General features: G+C 42.5%; 1 protein-coding gene across 1 annotated transcript; it reads left to right on the forward strand.

The window, feature by feature from the left end:
* Nucleotides 1-4,949: 4,949 nt before the first annotated feature.
* Nucleotides 4,950-18,542, forward strand: LOC140999601 (protein Wnt-2b-A). Its single transcript, XM_073470086.1, has 5 exons — nucleotides 4,950-5,131; nucleotides 8,901-9,121; nucleotides 12,837-13,114; nucleotides 14,669-14,933; nucleotides 17,296-18,542. Exons 1-5 carry the CDS (start codon nucleotides 4,950-4,952, stop codon nucleotides 17,523-17,525), a joined length of 1,176 nt encoding a protein of 391 aa, XP_073326187.1. The 3' UTR covers nucleotides 17,526-18,542.
* The last annotated feature ends 4,719 nt before the right edge of the window (nucleotides 18,543-23,261 follow it).

The following is a 23,261-nucleotide window of genomic DNA, read 5'->3' on the forward strand; positions in this document are numbered from 1 at the left end:
GAAAAGCTAATCAAAGCAGTCGGATTAAAGTTTATCCCAGTTTATCCCATCTAATATAGATGATGTATGCCTGATTATATCTGTCTGTGTGACTGTTTCTATCACTGTCACAGTCTATGTATTGCCAGTGAAGCATGCCTGTTTTCTCCTAAGAAGTGTCTGAGATATGTTAAACGTCAAAGAGGCCATGCTGCCCCGTATATCCCTTTGATCTCATCTGTATCACCTGCTCTGCTGAGTGTGTGTCTATGTGCGTCTGTGTGTGTGCGTTCATTTGTGTGCATGGCCCAAATTTGTCCAGCATGACGGCATCCTCCGCCGACCTAGTAAACATGCTATTACAGAGTTATCACCATCGCATCTACAGACTCTAAGTGTGTTCACAGGAGCTATAAAATCTATTAATGACAGGCTATCCTGGGGATAAAGAAACAAAGGGCATGCAGAGCTTATCCCTGTGTGGGCCAACTATGATGTAACATAAGGGTACATACTGTAGTTATGGATGTGTGTATGTGTGTGTGAGCATGTTTTGCACCTGTGCAAGCACAGACCTCCTCTCCATGTACGTGCCGTGCGTTGCACCCTTTGCATCAGGGGGAAAGTGGTTGACAACAGGCCCGACACCTTCTCTGAGAGCTGGCCAGACTTTTCAGAAGCTTCTGGAGTTCCAGCGTCGCTTTGTTTGTTCAAGGCAGTTCATCTCTGTCGGCAGATCTAAATTTACAGGACAATAAATTATCTCAGATCTCGGTGTCTGGCTTGCATGTGTGCACACACTGAGCACAGACACACATTGTGGCGTGTTGGTCCCTGGAGGACGGTGTATTTTTAGTGTCTGTGTTGTATTCTGACCTTTCATTAGCTTTATAGATAATGCTATCGGATTTTCAGCTGATTATTATCTAAACAGACACTCAGGCCTGGTCCTTTTATCCTCATGACTACTTAACATGCAGGAATTATGACTATCAAATCCATCTACAATAAGTCATCCTGCAATAATTTAAAGCAACAAGATGTATCTTCCTGGAGATGGATAGTTGATCGACCCAAGCTGCCAACCCGAAGCGTCAGTATTTGATGATCCAGGGATGACACACAACAATCAACCATGTTTCTCCAGGAAGTTAAATTTTTATGGTGACATGATTAGACATTTGTTCAAACAGTTGTGTTAAACCAAACTCTGTTTATGTTTCCTCACAAGTGGACTCTTATGTAATGACAGTTGAATCCAAGAAGCAAAGATTGAAGTAACGTCATGTTATAAGGCAACCAACTTTTACACTGGGGACTGCTGAATGTGCGCTTACATGTATGTGATTGGCCAGCGCAGAGCCTTGCCGGATGACAGTGCATCGTGGCAAAAGTTGATCCCAGTCCAACTTCTCCCCTGCGTTGTTTTTTGTAGCCATACAACTTCATTCAAATGAATGAAGGTGAGGATACAAAGATTCCAGCAAGGACCCATGTGGTCGTACAGAACCACTCGGAGCTCCTTCTGCTGGATGACATACAGCAAGTTAGGAGGTGTTTGGTTTTGGCTTGTTCCTTTTCAACATGGTGGCAAAACTTCCCCATATTACAGATAAACAGTAGACTAAAAAATATTTGTGTTTTTTAGACAGTTCGATCTGATTTTCACGAGCCCGGTGTGTCATGCTAGTCACAATCATTTGCATCAAGTTGAAGTGGAGTCTTGATTAATCAAATTAAAATTGGTCCGTCAACTTGACATGCTGTATCCATCACTCACTGCGCAGCCGGATTTCCTGCTCTCCATAGCAATTGACTACGGGCCATTGACTTGACATCTGCAACGGATCCAGTGTGTCTGCACCATGAGAGAGTTAAGGTCAGTCCAAATGCGGCCTTAACCTTAACTATAGATGTGGCTGGCCATTAAACAATCATGCGACTAATTTTTGAACCTGTATTGAAAGAGCGAAACAAACTATGTCATCCTTTTGATCAGAAAACACAAATATGGGTTGTTTTATAAGGCAGTGATACCTAAGTTTGTAGTTTAGGCCTCAAGTGGCTTTACAAACTGCACAGAATATGACACCGTCTATCCTAAAGGAAATAAAGTTGGATTTCCCTTTCTTGCTCCAGTTGACCTCCTTTTCGTCTTTGTCCTTCCACCTGTCCCTTGTTCATATTCCCCCAGACCTGCCCAGTGATGAGTTTGCCCCTGTGTGTCCCATCAGTATGGGAACTCAGCCAAGTCTGACGACAGGCTGTCCTCCCCACTCCAGCCTGCCAGGGGATGGGAATACACGCTGAGCTCATCCCAGGACTGCCTGACTGGTGTCAGCCCACAGCTTAATCCCCACAGGGGACACATTACTGGGCCATTAGGCCAACTCTTCCACCCTCAGCGCATGCCTCTTGCCCTTGGTTCATTCAGCCTCATTCCCTTTTCCCCCTGCAACTTTCCTTTCAGAAATAATCCTGAGTGATTATAATGTATCAACACAGAAATCAATTGGATTAGTCCAAAACCGCTGCCTCCGTAAATCTCACCTTTATCCCTTCTTCACCCCAGTGCAGTGTTTAAACATAGCAACCCCCGTCAGTACTTTTCCTCTGAGGAGATAGTTGCCAGATTGGACCTCGTACATCAGGGCAAACTTTTCCTCCAACTGACAAGAAGGCGCTTGACTCTGTTATTGTTTATGAGGAGAAAGCTGGGGTCAAGTTCACAGGCTGGGGGAGAGTCAGAGAGACGGAGAGCGGGAGAGAGAGAAAGTCTGTTCCAGCTCCAGCCTCACGAGAGAGAGCATAACTCAGCCGTGTTTGTGCTTCCCTAATTCCTTTTGATTTAGCAGAAAATTGTGAGCTAAGCTGGAGCGCACAAATATTCACCAGAGCCCAGCTTCTTCACAAACCTGTACCCACCCGTATAGTCTGTGTGTTTGTGCCTGTGTCTGAAAAAAAGTGTGTGTGTGTGTGTGTGTCCCATTCTGACAGCAGCCTAAGCAGAAATACAAATGTCTCTGAAAGGAGCTTAGCCTTAACAGCAGCTTTGGCATAAACACTAGAGCTGTTTTCTCAAGCTTTTCATGAAATAGCAGTTTGCGACAGCTATAGCTAATTCTAATAGTTTCAATTCCGATAGGGATTTTCCTGATTTGTTTACTTGTTTGTTAGCATTACTGGGTCAGCTGAATCAACTGTGGTATTCTTAATCCAATATCACAAACTCCACAGAGAAGTTCAAGTCTACGCTGACAAAAAGAGCTGCGTGATTCAGTGTCCGTAAGCAGTCGTTTTTGAGTTTGTGGAAGGTCTTCGGATACTTAAAAGGAGGTTTTAATCTGTCAGGAGCCATTCGAGGACAGAGAGAATGATCAGAGGTTTGATGATGGATGACAGCTTGAAGACGCAAACACACTCGTGTGGGAAGAAAGGTAAGGATGGTCACTCTCCAGGGACAATGTACAGTGTGTGTGTGTGTGTGTGTGTGTGTGTGTGCGTGTGCATGCTTTATTCGAGCGCTGTCTCAGCACTCGCTCTCTTACACATGTGGTTCATATTTAAGCCATAGTGCTGTTCCACTGGACGGTTTTGGCTCTGTTCTTCCAGTCCCACATTCCCAGCTTTTTTCTCTGACTTTCATTTCTGCTGTGCTTTTGGGCGGTGCGCAGCTGCAGGCATGACAAAAATTAAAATAAATATTTGTTGTTAATAATCACATAGATTCACAGGTTTACTTACTTTATATACATCCTCACCGGGGACAGCACCATGTTAATTCATCTTAATATGATGTATGTGTGCCAGATTGAGCCAAAAGACTTATTTGTATCTGCAGTCTCTGTGCATTAAGTTTTGTTATGCAGGTATGTGTGAAAGGTGAATGTGAGGAAGAGCTCAGTCATACTCGTATCCAGTGAATATGATAGTGTTGATTCTGAATATTAGTAATGACAATAACAACAGAAGTTTGATAACATAATATCTGAAAAACTAACAATTTAAGTCATTTTTTGTCATTTCATCATGTTTCTACATATAAATTGATTGAATTTTGCAGTGTCATACACTAAGAATGGGGGAAAAATCCTTTATAATATGAAAAGCCACATATTTCCTGTGATTTAATTATCCAGTTTTACTGGGTTGTAAAATGAAGGCGCCATCACTGGTTACAATAATTCCTGTCTGAGGTCACAGATGAACTCCTCACAATAGGACCGTCACCACTTCTATAGCATCATCACCCTTCAACACACACACACACAAACACGCACGCACGCGCGCACGCACGCACGCACACACACACACACACACACACACACACACCTTTCTCCATCCATCCCTCTTTAATATCTCCTTCCTAGTCAAACTCTGTAACCCCTGCATCTGCCCAATGGGCGAGAGGAGCTGTCAGCAGCGAGCCCTCCCTCCCTCCCTCCCTCATCTCTCTCTCTCTCTCCCTCTCTCTCAGCTCTGACTCTCTCCACCGCGCACTGATAAAGGAGAGGTCCCGTGCGAGCATCCGACCCAGCACAGAGTCCCACAGCCGACAGTACTGCAGCGAGTCTCGCATCTGCCAGCCTTCGGCTCCCCCAGCTCTGATCGGATCCTATTCAGCCAATAAAAAAAAAATAAACAAGGATAGGTGTTCTGTGGAGCTGACTGGAGAGGTGAAACAGCCGACACTTGTTGCTGCTCGTCTCGTCAGGTAAACCTCCTGTCTGAGCGCACAGTGGAGAGAGAGAGTCTGGTGCGCACATGGCACCGAAAACGCGCTCCTCACACTCCTGACAGCCGCGCGTTTAATATGGAGCCACACACTGGATAATGAGGCCTACCTACTGAATGGGTGCTTGACCTACTTCACACCACACCTTGTCTGTTAAAGTCGGGCATTTTCTTCTGAAAACTAATTTTTTTTTTTTTCGGGGAACTTGTGCTGGTGGTTAAAGACGCGCAGAAACATGCTGGGTTTAAACAGGATTCTGAGCCTCCGGACAGCCCGGGTTCGGAGCTGTGGTTCGCCGGCAGCCAAACTCTCATCCCGGTCTCCTTCGTGCCAAAATTCCGGTGCCAGTTCGAGGATTTACTGTGCGTGTCTGTTGCTGCTGCTGCTGGTGACGCCTCGGGCGGACTCTTCATGGTGGTGAGTACCATCACACCTACAGGCCAACCTACCTGCCAATGAGATTAACAGGGGCTGAATGTATTTATTTGACGATTAAATTATTATTATTATTATTATTATTATTATTATTAAAGAGAGAGTCTGACTGTAAATGGAGGGTAAAGGAAATGCCACACGATTTGAACATCCATCATGATGTTAATCATTTGAAACGGAGCTGGGACTCCTGCCTGGCTTTGGATCTTTTCGTTAGAAACTTCAGGGATTCAACCTGCCAACGAATTTAACTTATGATGCCTATTTTAATGAGCACTTTCCAAAAAGCAAAACCCCACCAGATTAATTCGGAGCAACATTTTCCAACAGCAGACAGACAGGGTGTACAGTATAATTCATGTTTTTAAACGTAATCATTCTTATTTCTGCATTTTCCTGCAGAATATCTCAACGCACTTGTGGGTTTATTAGAAAGCGTTTCATAGAGTGAGTGCGCTGCCTTGTCATTTTTATGGGCGAATGACTGCAAAGGAAAACTCTAAATGTGTTTTTTTGTCAACATTTCGTTGAACTCGAAATGATTCGCCCCTGAAAAAAATAAAAAAATAAAAAAGAGCAAGAAAAATGATAGAGACTGAATAATGAAAATAAGCTAAATTATGAGTCGAGCTTCTTCAGGGTTTGGTTTCTTGAGCGCACTTTCTTCGTGTCAGTCTGTTGGCCCGCCTTATTGAGCAATAATAATAGAGCGATAAATGTAATTTATGTCGGCGATGTTGGCTGAGCGCGTGTTCAGCTCAGCTGGAGCTTGTATTCAACAAGGCAGAGCAGTCATTAATTCACCAGGTACCACACACACACACACACACACACACACACACACACACACACACACACACACACACACAGAAATTACTTCACTAAAATACCCCGAAACCAGCCATCTAGAGCATAGGTGAGGGGTGAAAAAATATCTCATTGCCTGCGCAATAACATACGTGAAAACGTCCCGTGTGTGTGTGTGTGTGTGTGTGTGAGTGAGTGTTTATAGGAGAAGTGTCTGTGTGTGGGCGGGCATGGGGCTGATGGAATGCCTAATAGTTTGTGTAGATTAAAAGCAGTTATGGGGAGTAGTGGGAAGAGTGTGTGTGGAGGCTTTAGCCGGGCATTATTGGCTTTGAGGGGAATCTAGTGTGGGAGATACAGTGTTTAACTGTTTATCACATTTCTGTGGGTGTACAGTAAGTGGTGATATGGACAGATCTGGGGCTTTAACACTCCAGGGGGGGTTGCAAAAATGATCGTGGGGTGTTTCATTTGAGAAATGTAAAAAAACAAACAAAAAAAAGCATATATAATATAATACAAATGCATCATAATTAGGGCTGGGTAATATATCGATGTGATATTGTGATATGAGACTAGATATCATCTTAGATTTAGGATTATATGACATAAGTGTTGTCTTTTCCTGCCTTTAAAGGCTGCATTACAGTAAAGTGATGTCATTTTCTAACTTATCATACTGTTCTTCTTGTTCTAATAACAGTCTTTACCCACTGAGTCATTATATCCACATTACTGATGAGTATTAAAAGTCCAATTTGTAAGAATGTTCAATTTTGTGATGCTTTGGGTTGGTGGACGACCCGACCTACTAGCCCAAAGGTTGAGTAGATTTCAAAATATCATGATATATATTGTGTATCGTGATATAGCCGAGTAATACTGTGATATTATTTTAAGAGGATATTGCCCAGCCCTAATCACAATACAGATTAGCTCTTCCATGATACTGGAATTCACTATAAGATGTTATTGAGATATCTGTAGAAAAATTGAAAAAAAAAAAATGATATCAGTCAAATTCATCTCTAACTTTGTTTATTGTGTGTTTTGTCTCTTTTTTGGCAAATAAATTATACAGTCAAAATCCGAGTCTGTAACTGTTACTGTTACAATTTCCAGTTTATACCGTTAAGGGAATAGAAACGGAAATTATTTAAGAGATGATGTATTATTTACACAATATTATCATGTCTGTATTGTTAACAAAATATCAATATTTTGTTTTTAAATATGACAGTTATCGTCAATACCAGTGTATTGTGGCACCTCTAATACATACATTTTATAACTGTGATAATTTTTTGTGAAATATAATATAACACCCACAGTTTCCAAGTACTTGTCACAGTCACAGATAATAGTCTGAACTGGAACCACGCATATGCACATCTGTGCCATAAATTTGTCTTGTGTTTGTTCCACAAACTGCAAAGAAAGTAAACTAATCTTTAGTTGCGTATTTGCTGCATCTGTAGCATGCAGACTCAGCAAACCTCTGCCAAGGCCCAGCAGTCCCCTTTAATTTAATGAAGCCGAATCAAATAAAACATATTTAAATCTGCTAGATCCAGATTTTTATGAGGATCCACATCCAGTTGTGCTCACTCATAGATACCAGCCACCTAATTATGCCTGATATTTACGATAAGATATGAGATATGGATAAGATTCATACATTATTCTGGCAGAAATTAATGAAAAATGGCAAAAAAAATGCCCTGTCTCACAATGTTAAAGAAAGCGAGAGAAAAATTCCTGTATCTGCAACAAAACTTAATGGGGTCTATTCTGGGCCCATCCTCCATCCAGGTTTTGGAAAAATCCTTTCAGTAGTTGTTGTGTAATCCTGCTGACAAACGAACCAACAAACCAACAAAACAAATATATTTTAGTATTTTAGTATATCTTGTATGATAAAAATAGTTCTCCTGAAGATGAACGGCCAACACGTTGCGGCTGTGTCATCAGGAGTCAATAGAAGCCTTCCCTATTTGTCTCCCACACGTCCTTTCTCTGTGATTCACAGTAGAGTCACAGGGCTTTACAGCATGTTGTTTTAGACCTGTGGATGGACGATGATTTACTATCCTATAAAATCCACAAGTCCTCTTGCCTCTCAGAGTGAACGAAAGAGAAAATTAAGTGTGAATTGCCGCTCTGGCTCTTTCCTTTGATGAGCAGTCTGTTCTTACTCCTCCTCTCTTATCCCACTCTGGGGAGTAGAGAGAGCCTCCATCCTCTCACCCGGCCTCGTAAAACCCGACCACACAGCTACACGCTCCCTGACCTCCCCTCGCTGACCCGCCGGAGCCCTGCAGCCACCGAGCTACAAGGGGTCTCGTGATCACACACATCACGATTAAAGTTTATTTTGGGAAAGCTCAACGCAGCATCGACGTTATAGGATACTGCAAGAATCTGTTGTCTTCTGGCGGAGAGAATTACTGGAAAAAGCACGCTGGAGAACAGTGAGTAAGACGAGAATGAGAGCGAACAGGGCGAAGACAGAGAGGAGTAAAGTGAGTAAATGGGGTCTTAGTTTGACAGGGTTATTGGAGGCCCCAGACTGCATGCTCTGATTTGTGACGACATGATTTCAACGATCCCGTTGGGAAACATTTAAACACACATACACACGCAGGTCTTGTGGGGAGAGGTTAAGTGCTTATTTATTTGGAGAGCCGAGTAAATGGTTTCCACTCCCCTCCTTCTCGCAAACCTTAAACTGTTAAGTGTAGTGAACTCTGACTCACAGAGCACTGTTACTGCGGCTCTCCTCTATGCCACTTACCACCTTTAAGTGTGCCTATACATCTACCATATGAGGGCAACTATGTGTACTAATCAAATCGCAATATGGCAAAAATCACTGCTGGATGTGACTTCTTCTACACGACACAGCTTCAGTTGAAAAGTTTTATTGTATTTTTTGCATTATCAGGTACATCGGTGCGCTCGGGGCCCGGGTGATCTGCGACAACATCCCTGGCTTGGTGAACAAGCAGCGGCAACTCTGCCAGCGCCACCCAGACATCATGCAGGCCATTGGCGAGGGCACCAAGGAGTGGATCAGAGAGTGCCAGCACCAGTTCAGACACCACCGCTGGAACTGCAGCACACTGGACCGCGACCACACTGTGTTTGGACGTGTCTTGCTACGGAGTAAGTCCATGTGTGCGTCTTCATGTGCAACAAGGCCAAACTGAGATACCACTATCCTCTTTCTTCACTTTTACTGCCTTATCTCTCCCTTCGCCTGTCTGTCCTTCTACCCTCGCTCTGTTCTTTCTCCGATCTTTCCTTCTCATACGCACGTATGCTGGTGCTCCTTGTTTATAGTCGCTAATGGACTGTTGCAATGCCTTACGCCTCGTCAATAAACACACAGGCTTCGAGGCACGGGCTTGTCCTCATTTTGTTTTTCCACTCCTGCCAGACCTCTCGGCTTTGTAACAGATTCATGTATGTATGCACACAGGTGCATGTACATTTTGACATACATATTTTCCAACCTATTTGTTGCCAGTTCATGGATAATTCTTCCTCATGAAGGGTTTTTACAACTGCAGACAGTCTGATTAATAAATATTGATTAAATAACAGTGACAGGAACAGTGACCCTACAGTAAAAACACAGAGAAACCTACATTGCAAACTACATAGGTCCAATTTGTAAGAATTCCCAACTCGGGAAATGCACTTTGGGATGGCAGCTGACCCAACTTACAATTCCAAAGCGTCAGTATTTGTCAAGCTGAGAATGAGACTCAAAAATCAATTTTCTCACAAATTTGACCTTTAAGGCAGCTGTTTTTACTGCAGGACAGGAAACATTAAATGATAACAGTTCTATAAGTTGTCGATCACACATTCTTGGCATGCATAGCTTGGATGTAGTGATGCACCTGTGAACCGGTGAAAAGGGTGAATTGATGCTCTCGATGCTTTCTCTTGACTTTTTGCAGCTTTTTGAGCAAGACACAATGGTAAATGCGTCATTTCCAGCAGTTCATTGTAGTCAATCTGAACAGTCTTTGTATACAACGTCACTGACTCTCCTCAGCTTGTTACTGTCCCTCTTCCAGCCGTCCTAAGCATGTGTGGGGGCCAACGATGCATGGAAAAAAGTAGCAGATATGGAGATAGAAGCTGAGTGTGTGTGTGTGGCGGAAAGGAATAAACAGTAATGTAGATGTAAATATTTAGAGAGATATTCTCACTGTCAGACAAACAGCGCAGGTTTGAATGATGACCAGCAATGCCCTCCTCCATCCTCCCCCACATACACCCGCCCCCTCAACAGCACCCACTGCCCCCTACTCCTCACCCCAGAGATGGAATGGGACATTCCAGTGAATACAGAGTGAGCAGGTCGGATCACACAAACTGGTTCAGAGTGAACGTGTATTTTGTTTTCAGATACCAAAGTGCCCCACCCTTGGTCATTTATAATCAGTACTGTATGAGTTAGTTTTGTGATGTTATCTTGAAGTGCCTCCATTTCACAGCACTTTCACTCCACAACATTTCAGAAGAGGATACTACTTCCCTCATGTATGTACGTGTTACCTTGCAGGACAGTGTTTTAAATTCAAAATGTAGTTCAAAAATGTGATACAACATTTTTTTATCCAGCTCTGCAGGTTATTTATATTCCTCTTGCAACTTGTTCCTCGTCCCACTTGGTCAGACTAAAACACTGTGTGTGTGTGAGCATTGTTAGAAACAGAGACAGGTAAATAGGCCCCAGAAACAAATGTCCTATATGCACTTTATGTTAACATGCGGCTACGAGCCAACCTAATATAAAACAAGATTAAATGTTTCATATCCTGTTTATACAGGCTGCACAGCGAAAGCGGTATGTCTAGGACACTAGGATGTGTCCTGTCACAGTGCTATTATGTGCTTACCCATGTTTTGGCAGTGCTCATAGAGTTACACAGTCACGCATGTAAAGCGCAAGTGAAAAGTGAATTATTTTGCAGCCTGTGTAGACAGCTATATTAATTAAAATAGGTGGCGTATGTAATTTTATATTACGGTAATGATATTGTTCTGTAAATTTGAATAAGAAATGTTTTAAAATAACCACATCGTACTGTTATTAATCACATTTGATTATTTAATTTTTTCTGGAAATTCCATACAAACAAAAAACCAACTGCCTCGCACGAGACAACATTAAACAGTAACAACAGTACAGCTAAAATCCTTCCAAAATTGATGCTTTTAGGTTCCAATGATTTTATGTTTACAGGTTTAACGATGCTCATAAATACAATATAAAAATTACATAAATTATTGGTGCAATACTGCACACGATCTGATATCACCTTGTTGGTGCTGTTCCGGGAACTTCATAATCATGTTTTTGTATTGTCATGGCTTAGTGACTCAGGGAAAACGACTGGAAAATACACATGGGAAAAGTTATCCTTTCAAACATGCCTTTAACGTTGTAAAAGGGTCTTTTCCAAAACCTGATCAAAACTTTTGTTGCATAAAAAAGTATGTTTTCCCTTAAACCAAACCAATATACTTGTATAAATAACAAGTAAACAGTATATTCTATTAGGGATATAAACCCCAGTCTCCTGTGTAACAATCCTATAGACTCACAATGTTTGTTTACAATAAGAAAACCCCTGCATCAAGCATTAGCTTACATACAATTTGATTGTCTTTTTTTAATGATGCTATTTCAAGATGTATACATCTAATTTGTCTAAAATCCATGTTCGATTCTGTCATGGTTTATTAATATCAAAACTTTCACTAGCATTACTTTGGAGACCTAATTTATCTGTTCAGATATCAAGACCACCGTCTTGCAATAACGGTATGGAAATGGTATTACAAAATCTCGAACGGTGGACATATTTCTACAGTTACACGGTTTATACCATCATATCCCTCCAACGCTATTGAATACAAATACACTGACAATTCAGCATGCCGACCAGGCTAACGGGAAGTTAAAGTACTGTCCAAAATAGAAAGAGTTAATCCTCTGGGAAATGTTGATGCTTCTTGTGTGAAAGTACAAAAAAATGGCTTGCTGGTGGCACGGGATGAAAAGGTTGCATTATAACCAGAAACATCAGGATTTATGCTCTGGGAACCATGAATATCCAAAGCAAATTTTATAGAAATTCAGCCAACAGTTTTTGAGATGATTTGTCATGTTTTAAAGCATTGGTTCCAGATGGTCGTCAGGGGTGAAAAAAATCATTAGAAGTCTTTTCTCCTCGACTGGAGATATAACATTATACCAACAGAGCAGAGTTGTTGTTAATGTTATATGTGAAAACCATTTATGTCTCTCTTTTTTTTTTTTTGGGAGTGGATGAGTTCTTCCGCCTCTTGGTGCCGTGTTGTTTTTCGGGGTCATTCATTCCCACGGGTGCTGCAAAAAGCAACTGTGACCAAACACTATATCTAATTCTCTATGTATCTTTGGCCACACAATAGATGAGTCATATTCCAAGGAACTGAGGAAACCAGAAAAGCACAGCAATGGTAGAAAATGCTGTCATGACATCACCCTGGCGCTGATTAATGGGGTATCACTGTGTCTGTATTTAAACAATTTATGTGAGCAGAGGAGAGCCCCGCAGCTAGGATTATTTCCATGATAATATTTAAACAAAGCTGTCCTATACTCCACATCAGGCCTGATATGCCCCCGTCAGCTGCACCTTCACGTCCTGATGGCTCACGCCCAGGCCTGGTCATGGCATTATCTGTATCTGTGTACGCATTTTAACAGTTGGGCTGCACAGTTTTACGTCTCTGAAGTCTGAGAGAATCCTCTGTGTTGCATGAGTAACTGTTTGACCTCTTTGTACTTTCTCTCCCTGTCTCTCTTTCTCAGGCAGTCGTGAGGCAGCGTTCGTCTACGCCATTTCCTCAGCAGGGGTGGTGTACGCGCTCACTCGTGCCTGCAGCCAAGGTGAGCTGAAGACGTGTAACTGTGACCCGCACAAGCGTGGACGGGCCAGTGATGACAGAGGAGAGTTCGACTGGGGGGGCTGTAGTGACAATATCAACTACGGGATCAAGTTTGCCAAAGCCTTCATAGACGCTAAAGAGAGGACCGTCCGAGATGCACGGGCGCTCATGAACCTTCACAACAACCGCTGCGGCAGAACAGTAAGAAAACATATTTTCTCACTCACAGTGGCATATCTAGCTTTGCAGACTTTTGTTTTGTTTGCCCAAGTGTTGATATATCTGACCTTGGACTCCATTCACATCTGATATTAACATGCAATCTGTATCTAGAAACATTATGTGGATAATGATCATGGAGCTATGCATTTATCTGGCTGATCTGCTCCTACAAATGGCTGTATAGTCTCTGTTTTTCTGTCTGATAATGCTCAGGATAGACAGACACGGCAAAAACAAGCTTCTACTCCATTTTCTTGGTTACCAGGGTTACAGGTGACAAGTCCTGCCACATCTAATATATGATTAGTTGCCTGAAAAGGAGCAACAAAGACTACTTCAGTGCCTTTTTTAAATGTTCAGAGATTTTTAAAATTGCTTTTTTACTAGAGACGTTCTGGGTGCAGTGTATTCTTCTCTAAGCAAACACACGGTGAATACGCTCTCTCCTCATTGGGAACAATTAAAAAAAGACGTTGGCACTCACAGTTTTTGTTTGGAATTTACGCAGAAAAAAAACATACAGACACAAGACCTTAGTACGCTTGCCTTCATTTTTTTTTTTTTTTTGTCACTGTGGCAACCCTACTACCCAAATTGTAATGCATTCTGAGTGCATTTTAGAGCTGTAACTTTTCATCTGAAATTCCAACACCTGGCATTGATACGTATTTTTCTTTTATGGATAATTTTTTTCTGATACAGATCACATGTTAATACTAAGTTTAAATGGATTCTGAGATTTCAGTCACTGACCCAATGGAGGTAAATGGAATTTTATTCATAGTGCAACATTTCTTCCCAGAGAGAGAGACTTCAGTGTAAACTGTTTTTCTTGGGACTATTTCTTTGGTAGAAAGTAGCTTACATGGAAACTGTTGACAAAATACTTTCAATGCTTTGATACGGGTCCCGCCCCATTGAATACATGGTTGGATGCCTGAAAAAAAGTTCTGAGAAGTTCAGAAAGGGTTATTCTGTTTTCTGACTTTGTATAATACAACTGCCTTGAAAAGATAACTTGTCACTCACGTCAAGCAGTGTAGGCAACCAACAGTTACTACATCTTGTCCAATTTCTCATACCGTGAAAATGAATATGGAGTAATATCCGGTTTGACCAAACTTAAAACAGCAACAGCAAAACTTCAAAAATAATGTCCCCATATCTCTGGATAATCATAGAGGATAATCTGGATAATCCAGAGACTTCACTGTAAACTGTTCATTTTCTGGACTATATCTTTGGAAAGAAGCTTAGACAAAGACAGAATATTTACAATGCTTTGAGCACCCTGAACAAATATCCTTTCACCTCTCTTATATCTACCTCAAAACCTTGGCAGAAAATTTAAAATAATGATGTGCAAGACTACTTGTAAATGTGCCTTAAGTGAGAAATATGCTTTCGAGAAACTTGAACTAAACCAACCCTGTAATAAACATTCCTGCCTGAGTGCTCCATTTTTCAGAACATATGAAACAAAATTTCAAGATGGTTAAAACAAACAATCCCCACTTTTCTCTACGCATTTAGGCAGTGAAGCGATTCATGAAGCTGGAGTGTAAATGTCACGGCGTTAGCGGCTCTTGCACGCTGCGGACATGTTGGATGGCCATGTCGGACTTCAGGAAGACCGGCGACTACCTGCGGAGGAAATACAACGGGGCCATCGAGGTGACGATGAATCAGGACGGGACAGGCTTCGCTGTGGCTAACAAAGCCTTCAGGAAGGCCACCAAGAACGACCTGGTCTACTTTGAGAACTCTCCAGATTACTGCCTACAAGACAAATCAGCAGGTGAGACGGCAAAGGGAGGGAGGAGGAAGGTGGACTGAGAGGCAGGTTCTCATGGATGTTGATGGATTGCCCCGACTGTGTTATGTTTTAGGGGTGTTATGTGTATGTTGTGTATATGTTCATGCATGACTAGTGTGTTTGTGTGTGTGAATGTCAGTGTGTGTGTGTGTGTGTGTGTGTGTGTGTAATGGTAGTCAGATAACACAGCAGGCCTCCCGTGTGATGTCTGTGGAAGCTAATATCCTTGTACCCTGGGGACATGGTCGTTCTGTGACCACCTGACCTCTATCAGTCTTTGTCAACACACACACACACACACACACACACACACACACACACACACACACACACACACACACACACACACTTATACACAACACCATAGTAAGAGGAAGCGTTGATCCACCTTTACACAATTCACCTCATCAATTATGACTTTTTGATCGGTTGATGGATCTCGAGGTTGTTGGACAAACTTCTACGATCTTTGTCATCAACACCTCTGTCACTCAGAAGCTCTGTCCAGTTCTTCCTCGTCCCTGCTCCCTCTCACTTCGTCCATCCTCCCCCTCTTTCTCACCTTCCCAGTGGAATCCACAGCCTAGGGACACAAGCAGCTAATTTAAAAAAAAAAAATCACTTCTTTCTGTCTGTCACAGTCTCTCCCTCTCTGTCTGTCTGAACTAAGCGTAGCTGGAGGGCAGAGTGGGCCTCAGAGTGTGAGAGCCTGTCTGTCTGTCACGCTCCACTGTCCATTTAACCCTCACACACACACACACAGACACACACACAGACACACACACACATAGAGTGGCTTCAAAGGGAGCAGTGGCTTGGGAAAGGCAGTGTAACTATAGGCCACTCTACCAACACTGCATAGTTGTGTGTGTGGGTCTGTTGTTCTACGGGCAGCTTGTTGTGATAGGTAGCAGTTCAAACATGGAGCTTCTCACACGAAACACCAGCGCTAATCTCTGCGGGGTTGACATTCACATAAGACATAGACAATATGCCACTGCATTAGGTAATGGCCAGACTGCTAGACACTCCAATACACTCAACAACGTGGACTAGCGTGCTGCTGCGGATCCAATATCGAACCAAAAACAGCTAAAGTGGAGCTAAAACTTCTGGTTCCTGTTCCCAACCTAAATCAAAAACAGAGATATTATGGAGATCACTAAAGGTCCAGCTCTGGAACTTGTTTATTGTATACTCTAAGGTTCACCCCATTTGTCCAGACAGAGATGATGAATTTGTAGAAACAGTGTGATATTCTATTTACCATTTCTGGTTTTAATTGTCTCTATCGAACACCATTTACCACAAGCCCGAGACTGTCATGGGTTAATGCCCCATGTTCACATCCTAGGGCCCATTCAGAAAGGATCAGGTATTGTGGCGAAAAACACCATATATATTCACCAAATTTGGTCTTGGAGGGCACAGTCACGATAGGACCAGCATGACCTGCAGATCAGAGGCAGAGTAGGACGGGTCAGTTACGGTGGCATTAGCAGCTTGGCTAAATGCTACAGGGGCAACTCAACAGACATTTGTCTGTGTAACGTCCTGTTTCACTTGTAATCACTTAACTGGAAACACATCCTAATGATCAGCCATGCATCTATTATTTTTTTATTTACCGGTGTGGACAAACATCACTAGCAGGACCAGCATGGCAGTAGCAGAGCGACATAGCAGCTTCACCTTTGTTGTTTGAAGGCGGTTGGCAAACTGCTTTTAGGTGCATTAATGCAACCTTCTGGATCATCAGTAGTTAAAGTTCATCACAACATTGCGTCACACAAACGGGCCATTGATTGACACTCCTGCATCGTAGCACAACCCTGCGGCTAATCCCAACATTGCCTGATTCTGTTTGAATGCCCCCCCTGAGTGTCAGTAAACCACTGGCAACATGGCTGCAAAGTCACTATAAATGGGAGTTACATCCAAACAAAATCCATTTTAACACTAAAAGAATCAATTCATCCAGTTTCAAAGGGACTATACAATAATAATTAATGAATAGTTTAAGTAATTTTTAAGCAAAAAAGCCAGACATAACCCAGCTTCTCAGGTGGGGGAACTGCTAAAACTGAATGTCTTTGTTTTTGTACAATGGGCTGCACAAAAAAAATAATTTGGAGATGTAACCTTGGGGTTCAGGAAACTGTGATGGACATTTTTAACCATTTTCTTTTATGAACCAAACAATTCATCAAGAAAACAATGGTCGGGGCTGCGACAATCCTAGATTGTAGATAAAAGTATCTACTACATAATTAACAATTAGAATTTGAACCTATAAGAGAAACTTTTAGCCTCTATTAGCTAACACTTCTGTGTTTTTGTGCAGGCTCCCTGGGCACGGCTGGACGGGTGTGCAATAAGACATCACGGGGCACCGATGGCTGTGAGGTCATGTGCTGTGGGCGGGGCTACGACACAACAAGAGTCAAGCAAATCACCAAGTGCGAGTGCAAGTTCAAATGGTGCTGCGCCGTGGAGTGTAAGGACTGTGAGGAAGCCGTGGACATACATACGTGCAAAGCTCCCAAACGAGCTGAATGGTTGGACCAGACCTGAGGACACGTCCCATCCGCTCCCCTGTAATGCAACCCCACCCCTTTCCCCTTTACAGGACATCCTGTGGAACATGGCATTCTGGGAAAGTTTGTCCGAAAGTGCTCTGCGTCTCCGGCCTCCCCTGCCCCCACCCTCGGTTCATCATTGCATGGCTTTTCTACCTGTCTCTGTGAAAGCACTAGAATTCAATACCCATCAATATGAATTAATACCCATTAGCCTGTGTATGTGAATGGCCCTGTGAATGAACTGCTGGGATCAGATGATGAACGGTGAACAGTGAACACTTTGGGGTTCGGGTGGACTGGGCTTTAATCAAAGATTCAGTCCAGACTGCCTTTTGTCTAGCGTGTGGTTCTGGGTTAAAAATGGTTTGCTGCTTTCATGATGCTTTAAAGACACATTTTTACATTAACTGAGCCTTCAAACGTATCCAGTATTATTACAACAACATCATATATTCACATATTTTTTTTTCTTTTTGTTGGGGAAATACACTTTTATCTACCAAAAACAAAACACTTGGTTGGACTTTGGGAAGTAGCTTGACAAGTGCACTTTGAGAAGTGGACATCTAAGCGTTAAGTTTGGCTATGTGTGGCCAAACGGAAGTCCAGGAAGAGGACTACAAGGGAGGATGGGGAGATGGACACCAGATGAATAAATGGCAGATGCATCATTGGAACTTTGAATGCAACTGTAAAAAAAAGAAAAAGAAACAAAGAAAGAAAAAGCTGTTTAAAGTGATTTATTTAAATTGTAAAGTGTTGTTTCATTACTCATCTGCGGATGAGACTGCACTACATTGGCTGACATGAGTAGAGAGAAGAGCACTCCCACTATTATGATTACACAATGTACTCTCGTTTTCTGCGTGTAAGATGACAAACTGCCGCTGACAAGGAGAAGAAGAAGAAAAAGAAGAAGGCCATTCAGTCACATATAACCACAACATCAGACAGATTTCACTTCTCTGCTCTCCAGCTTGCTTGTATAACATTGTGTATATTGCCTTATCTAAACAGATGTTCTTATGAAATATATGGTGCATTAGTATATGACACTGGAATCTTTGTTTTTTGTTCAGCCAGACAAACATAGAGCTTGAAGGCAAGACAGAGACTAGATAGGGCCGACAGAGCAGAACTAATCAGTGTGACCGAGCCGGATAGTGAGTAAGTTCTGTTATACTGCTGTCATAACCTGCCAGGATATTCCCATCACACACACATATACATACACACACATACACACACCGTTAGTGCTCCTCACCAGCATGAGTTAAGAGACACCGGGGACACAGTCATAATACAATCTATGTTAGTAACAAAGGCTGATTCAGTATGCGTCGGGGTGGGGTTGTGTTATATCAGTCAAGGGGAGGGAAGTGTTTGATTAAAGGCCCAACCTAAACCCCAACCCCTGCTGGCCTCATCCCACCCCTCGCTATGTGGAATTCCAGGTGGGTCCCAGGCTAATGACTAGATGGCTGTAATTACCCGGGGCTGTTGATAGCTGGTGATTGGACACGGTCGTGCCACAGAGGACCTAGTGTGGGCTCCTGCTGGGACCACATTTAATCAAAGGCTTCTTGGCCGGCTTATCAAAGGGAATAGTTTCCAGCAATCTTCTCTGCCTCAGCCCCCGCCAGCTCCCCAGACTCTCAGTCCAGTTCAGTCTCTGTTACATTAGAGCCAAGAGACTCCTGATAACGTGATTTCAAAAGGATGTCGCACACAACCGCAGACTTAGGACAAAAGCAGCGTGTAAACTAGGGCTGTACCGAATGTGATTTTATTTATATTCTAAGTATATATTGAGGTCTTCAAACGATGTTTGCAATGTCTGTCATCATTCTATCCCAAAAAATGTTGAAATCCTCAAGCAATTCTGAAATTATTCCTCAGAATAAATGGAGCACCGCACACAAAGGGATGCAGATATATTCTAGAGACCAACTTGCAATGGCTGCAACGCCCATTGACATTTTCACATTCTGACCCATAACGACTCTGTACTGCATTAGTGCACAAGTACTCATGTGTAGGACCACGCCTGTCTTCAAACCCAGTCTTTATTTTGATTTGAACTACACACACCTGCAAAGTTTCCTGACTGCATCTTAGACGGTTCTGACGCCATTGTGTTGACAAAATTTGTCTGCACACCAGCTGCACTAGAGAGGAGAGGAATGACTGGAACTGGGATACAGTGATCTGCATCTTAAGACATATGTGGGTCAGGCGCAGGGTGGGGTTCAATGGCCCCTTTTCTTACTTCCCTAGTTCCAGCACCCTCAATCAGACCACACCCTTTTTCAAACTCAGCCTTCAGTTGGATCTACAGAAAAGAAAGCTAACGTAATGCTTGCCAGATTCAAAGTCAACAACTTTGCCAACCATTGACAAACTGCTCTCAGCCATGTCATTGTCCCAAAGTTTTGTCACTGCTTCTGTCCACAGACAGACAGACATATAAATATAAAGTACAAAGTACTCAAAATCGCATCTGCTTTATGGTGCAAGACCACCCCACTAAAAGTGCCAACACTTTGTGTCGGTGGCTGGTTCGAGCCAGTGTCAGTATTTGACAACCTAGAAGCAACACTCAACAATCAACTATCTTTTGCATGGCTTGTCACTGACTAGCCATGCAAAAAAGCTGTGTAGCATTCTAATTAGGGCTGCGCAATATTAGAAAACACTGTCATTGCAATATTTTGGTTTCCTCCAAAAGATATTACAATCTTAAAAAATACAAGAATCTTTAGACTAGACTACTACTTGAATAGCTTAAAAGAGGCTATGCTACTGATGTCACAGTAATTTGCCTTGGTTGGCTTCGTACATACTGTGAATTTAGATGTCAACATTACAAATGAAGCTTGAGGCTTCAAACTATTCAACAGAGCCCTTGTGTAAACACAACTGCATGGGTGCCTTTTGGAGAAGCCAAATGATACAGAATTATGAATTGCCTTTTTACTCAGAAAAACCTGTCTTATAACACTACAACATTTTTTTTTTTTTTCTAATCCTCTGAGCTGTGTTGGTCAATGAGTCCTGCTAATAAGATCACCTCTCCTCGCCCAGGCTTGGGACAGGATGGAGCCATGTCCAGGCCTGATTGGACCCACTGAGTCCATGACACAGGAAATGCAAGGCATCTGCCCTGGAGATACCTTAATGCAGGAAGCAGACGCAGATACAACAAAGGTGATGAAATTACAAAACTGTTCTCATTAGTCTCTACAACCAACACAGTCTCTTTAATTTGATACTACTTTTTAATAAAAGTTTTAAATAGACTAAATTTGGGCCACTCATAATTCAACTTTCAGTTTCCCGACCTTATCTGCCCCAAATAGAGCCCTCAACATCCTAGAAGTGGTCTTTTAATAGCCACGGGAGGCCCATATCGTTAGATAAGATAAGCTTTATTGTCCCTCAGGGTAATATTATCAAGCAATTCCAGCCATTGTGACTATTCTAGTGCCAGCTTCCTGTGGTACATCTATCTGTGTCCTGGATGCCAGGCTGAGAGCATTCCTGTTGCAGAGGATCCATTAGTCTTCACAGCTGGCAGGCAGCGCTGTGGGTGAGGGACACTGGACTGACTGAGGGCACAGAAATGGCATCAAAACACAGGAGGTGTAAAGGAAAACTTCAGTTTCCCACAACTCGTTTTACAAATCGGTTTTCGATAACTGCCTCACTAAATTAATTACTGAGATCTGAAATGGGAGTGGAAATACTACTAAAAAGTAAGTCTGACAGGGCAAGAAACGCAAGCAATCAGATGATCATACAAGTTTTAAACAGATCCGTAGGTGAGCTCAAGTTATTTGTAAGACAAATATAGGTGAGCAGTAAAATTATCACCGAGCCTTTGTAAACATACAAACTGACACAGTGGTATTGTGCAATGATTATTATGTAATTACGGACGTTAAATGTGCACTAATTTGGTTTTACATCCAAATAAATAAAGTCGTTTAGATCGTTTGTTGGCTTGTTAACAACCTGTCTGAACGTGTTAAGTGCTCCTCATTTATTTTTTACTGTCGTAGCGATGTTACCATGTTTTCGGATTGCAGCAATTAACTTGTTGGATACAATGTAATTATGAGCAATAGTAACAGCAGCCAAAGCTACAAAATAAGACCCAAATTGCTGTAAATCAGAACTATCCTTCAATTCCACAACAAGGCGAAGTTATCTGACTGGGACCCCTGCTCAGAGCAGTTCTGTGGTAAAATCACAGGCACAAGTAGTTCAGATCAAACTGTGGTCCAGCTGAATTTTCTCTCTTAACATATATTTTTTGCCTTTATTTGGGTAGCGACAAGTGAAGAGGCCAACAGGACTATTGTTAATTTCGTTTACGAAAACTATGACCATGATGTTCGTCAATGACCTTTCTAATTTTCATGACTAAGACGAGACGATGACAAGATGGCACCAACTGTGACTGATCAACATGCATAGTTAACAAAAAAGACTAAATGTGATTTGACGTTACCAAAATCTCTCTTTATTTTTGGCGCCAAAAACGAGGAGACAAAATATTCTAGACATGAGCACAGCCAGGACTCGGCGTATTGTTTCCGTTGTTCAAAAATGCAAGTTAGTCATGTTTCTTTTTCTGTGCAGCTTTCATAGTTTTATAATACGCAAATTAGAACATGTTGCACCTCTGGATGTATTTCTGAAATTGATACCATCAGACCACTAGACCAGACACTTTCTGCTGGTTCAGTAAAATCTGATGAATAAGAAAGACTTAAATGTCTTTATTGACTAAAACTATACTGAAAGAGTCTTGAGTAAGGTTAGACTAAGACTAATTGACAGCATTAACAGTTAATTGAACTGATTTTCTGTATTTTCCATTGAAAAGTAAAGGTTGGCCAGTTGTACAACACTGGCTCTGTACAAACTGTTACCCTGACACACACGTTGCTGCAGTATCTTTGGACTATTAGCCATGCAGACAGCCCCAATCATTTATTCAACATCATCACCGTTATTCTCAACTGTGTCTGTGTCCCCCCGCGCCACGGTACTGACAGACAGTTATGTAGATTTATCAACCGTATGTCTAGGCTGTACTGTGTGTCAGTCGGCGCTCCGGTTGCCAAATGACAACAAGCCTGAGAATAGAGGATGGACTTCACTCACACATCTAGTTCCAGCTTAGATTGAGACATAGAAAATGAAGGAGAGGTGTGAGACAGACAGCCGCTCACATGGACGGATGAAGGTAAGAGAGAATTGTCTTGGGTTACTTACAGACCTGGCGGGCATGTTTATCAGCAGATCTTAATCTGAGCAGAAAGAACTGTGTTCCCCACAATTCATCATCATTACTCGCCCCACCTGCCACCTCCCTCTGACTGCCTCCCTCCACCTCCCTCCTGCTCCTTGCCTCTGATACAGCTCTAGCTAGAGACCCCACAAATGACCCAATAAGATTCACCTTGGGGTGGTCTCGGTGTCAGCCATGCGATCTGTTTCGCACACATATTCACATGTACATACCTGCAGGCCAGGATAGGACCCCCTCAGTGCCCCCCTACACTCACCTGTCTGGTAAAACCCTCAATATGTTAGCGAGCCTTTCCACTCTGTCACTCACTGTTTTGTGACCAGAAGGTGCACGCAAACATACAAGTGTGTGGGGGGATGAGTTTACCCCTCAGGGCCGGTAGAGCCTGGGTTGAAGGGGGAGTCTGGG

This window comes from Pagrus major, chromosome 7, assembly GCF_040436345.1.
Source record: "Pagrus major chromosome 7, Pma_NU_1.0".
Classification (NCBI taxonomy): domain Eukaryota; kingdom Metazoa; phylum Chordata; class Actinopteri; order Spariformes; family Sparidae; genus Pagrus; species Pagrus major.

Excerpts from the sequence above, each read along its gene's own strand:
- LOC140999601 (XM_073470086.1), top strand. The coding sequence starts at position 4,950 with ATGCTGGGTTTAAACAGGATTCTGAGCCTCCGGACAGCCCGGGTTCGG. Across the intron at positions 9,122-12,836 it reads TGGACGTGTCTTGCTACGGA|GCAGTCGTGAGGCAGCGTTC; the intron begins GTAAGTCCATGT and ends TCTCTTTCTCAG. Across the intron at positions 14,934-17,295 it reads CCTACAAGACAAATCAGCAG|GCTCCCTGGGCACGGCTGGA; the intron begins GTGAGACGGCAA and ends GTTTTTGTGCAG.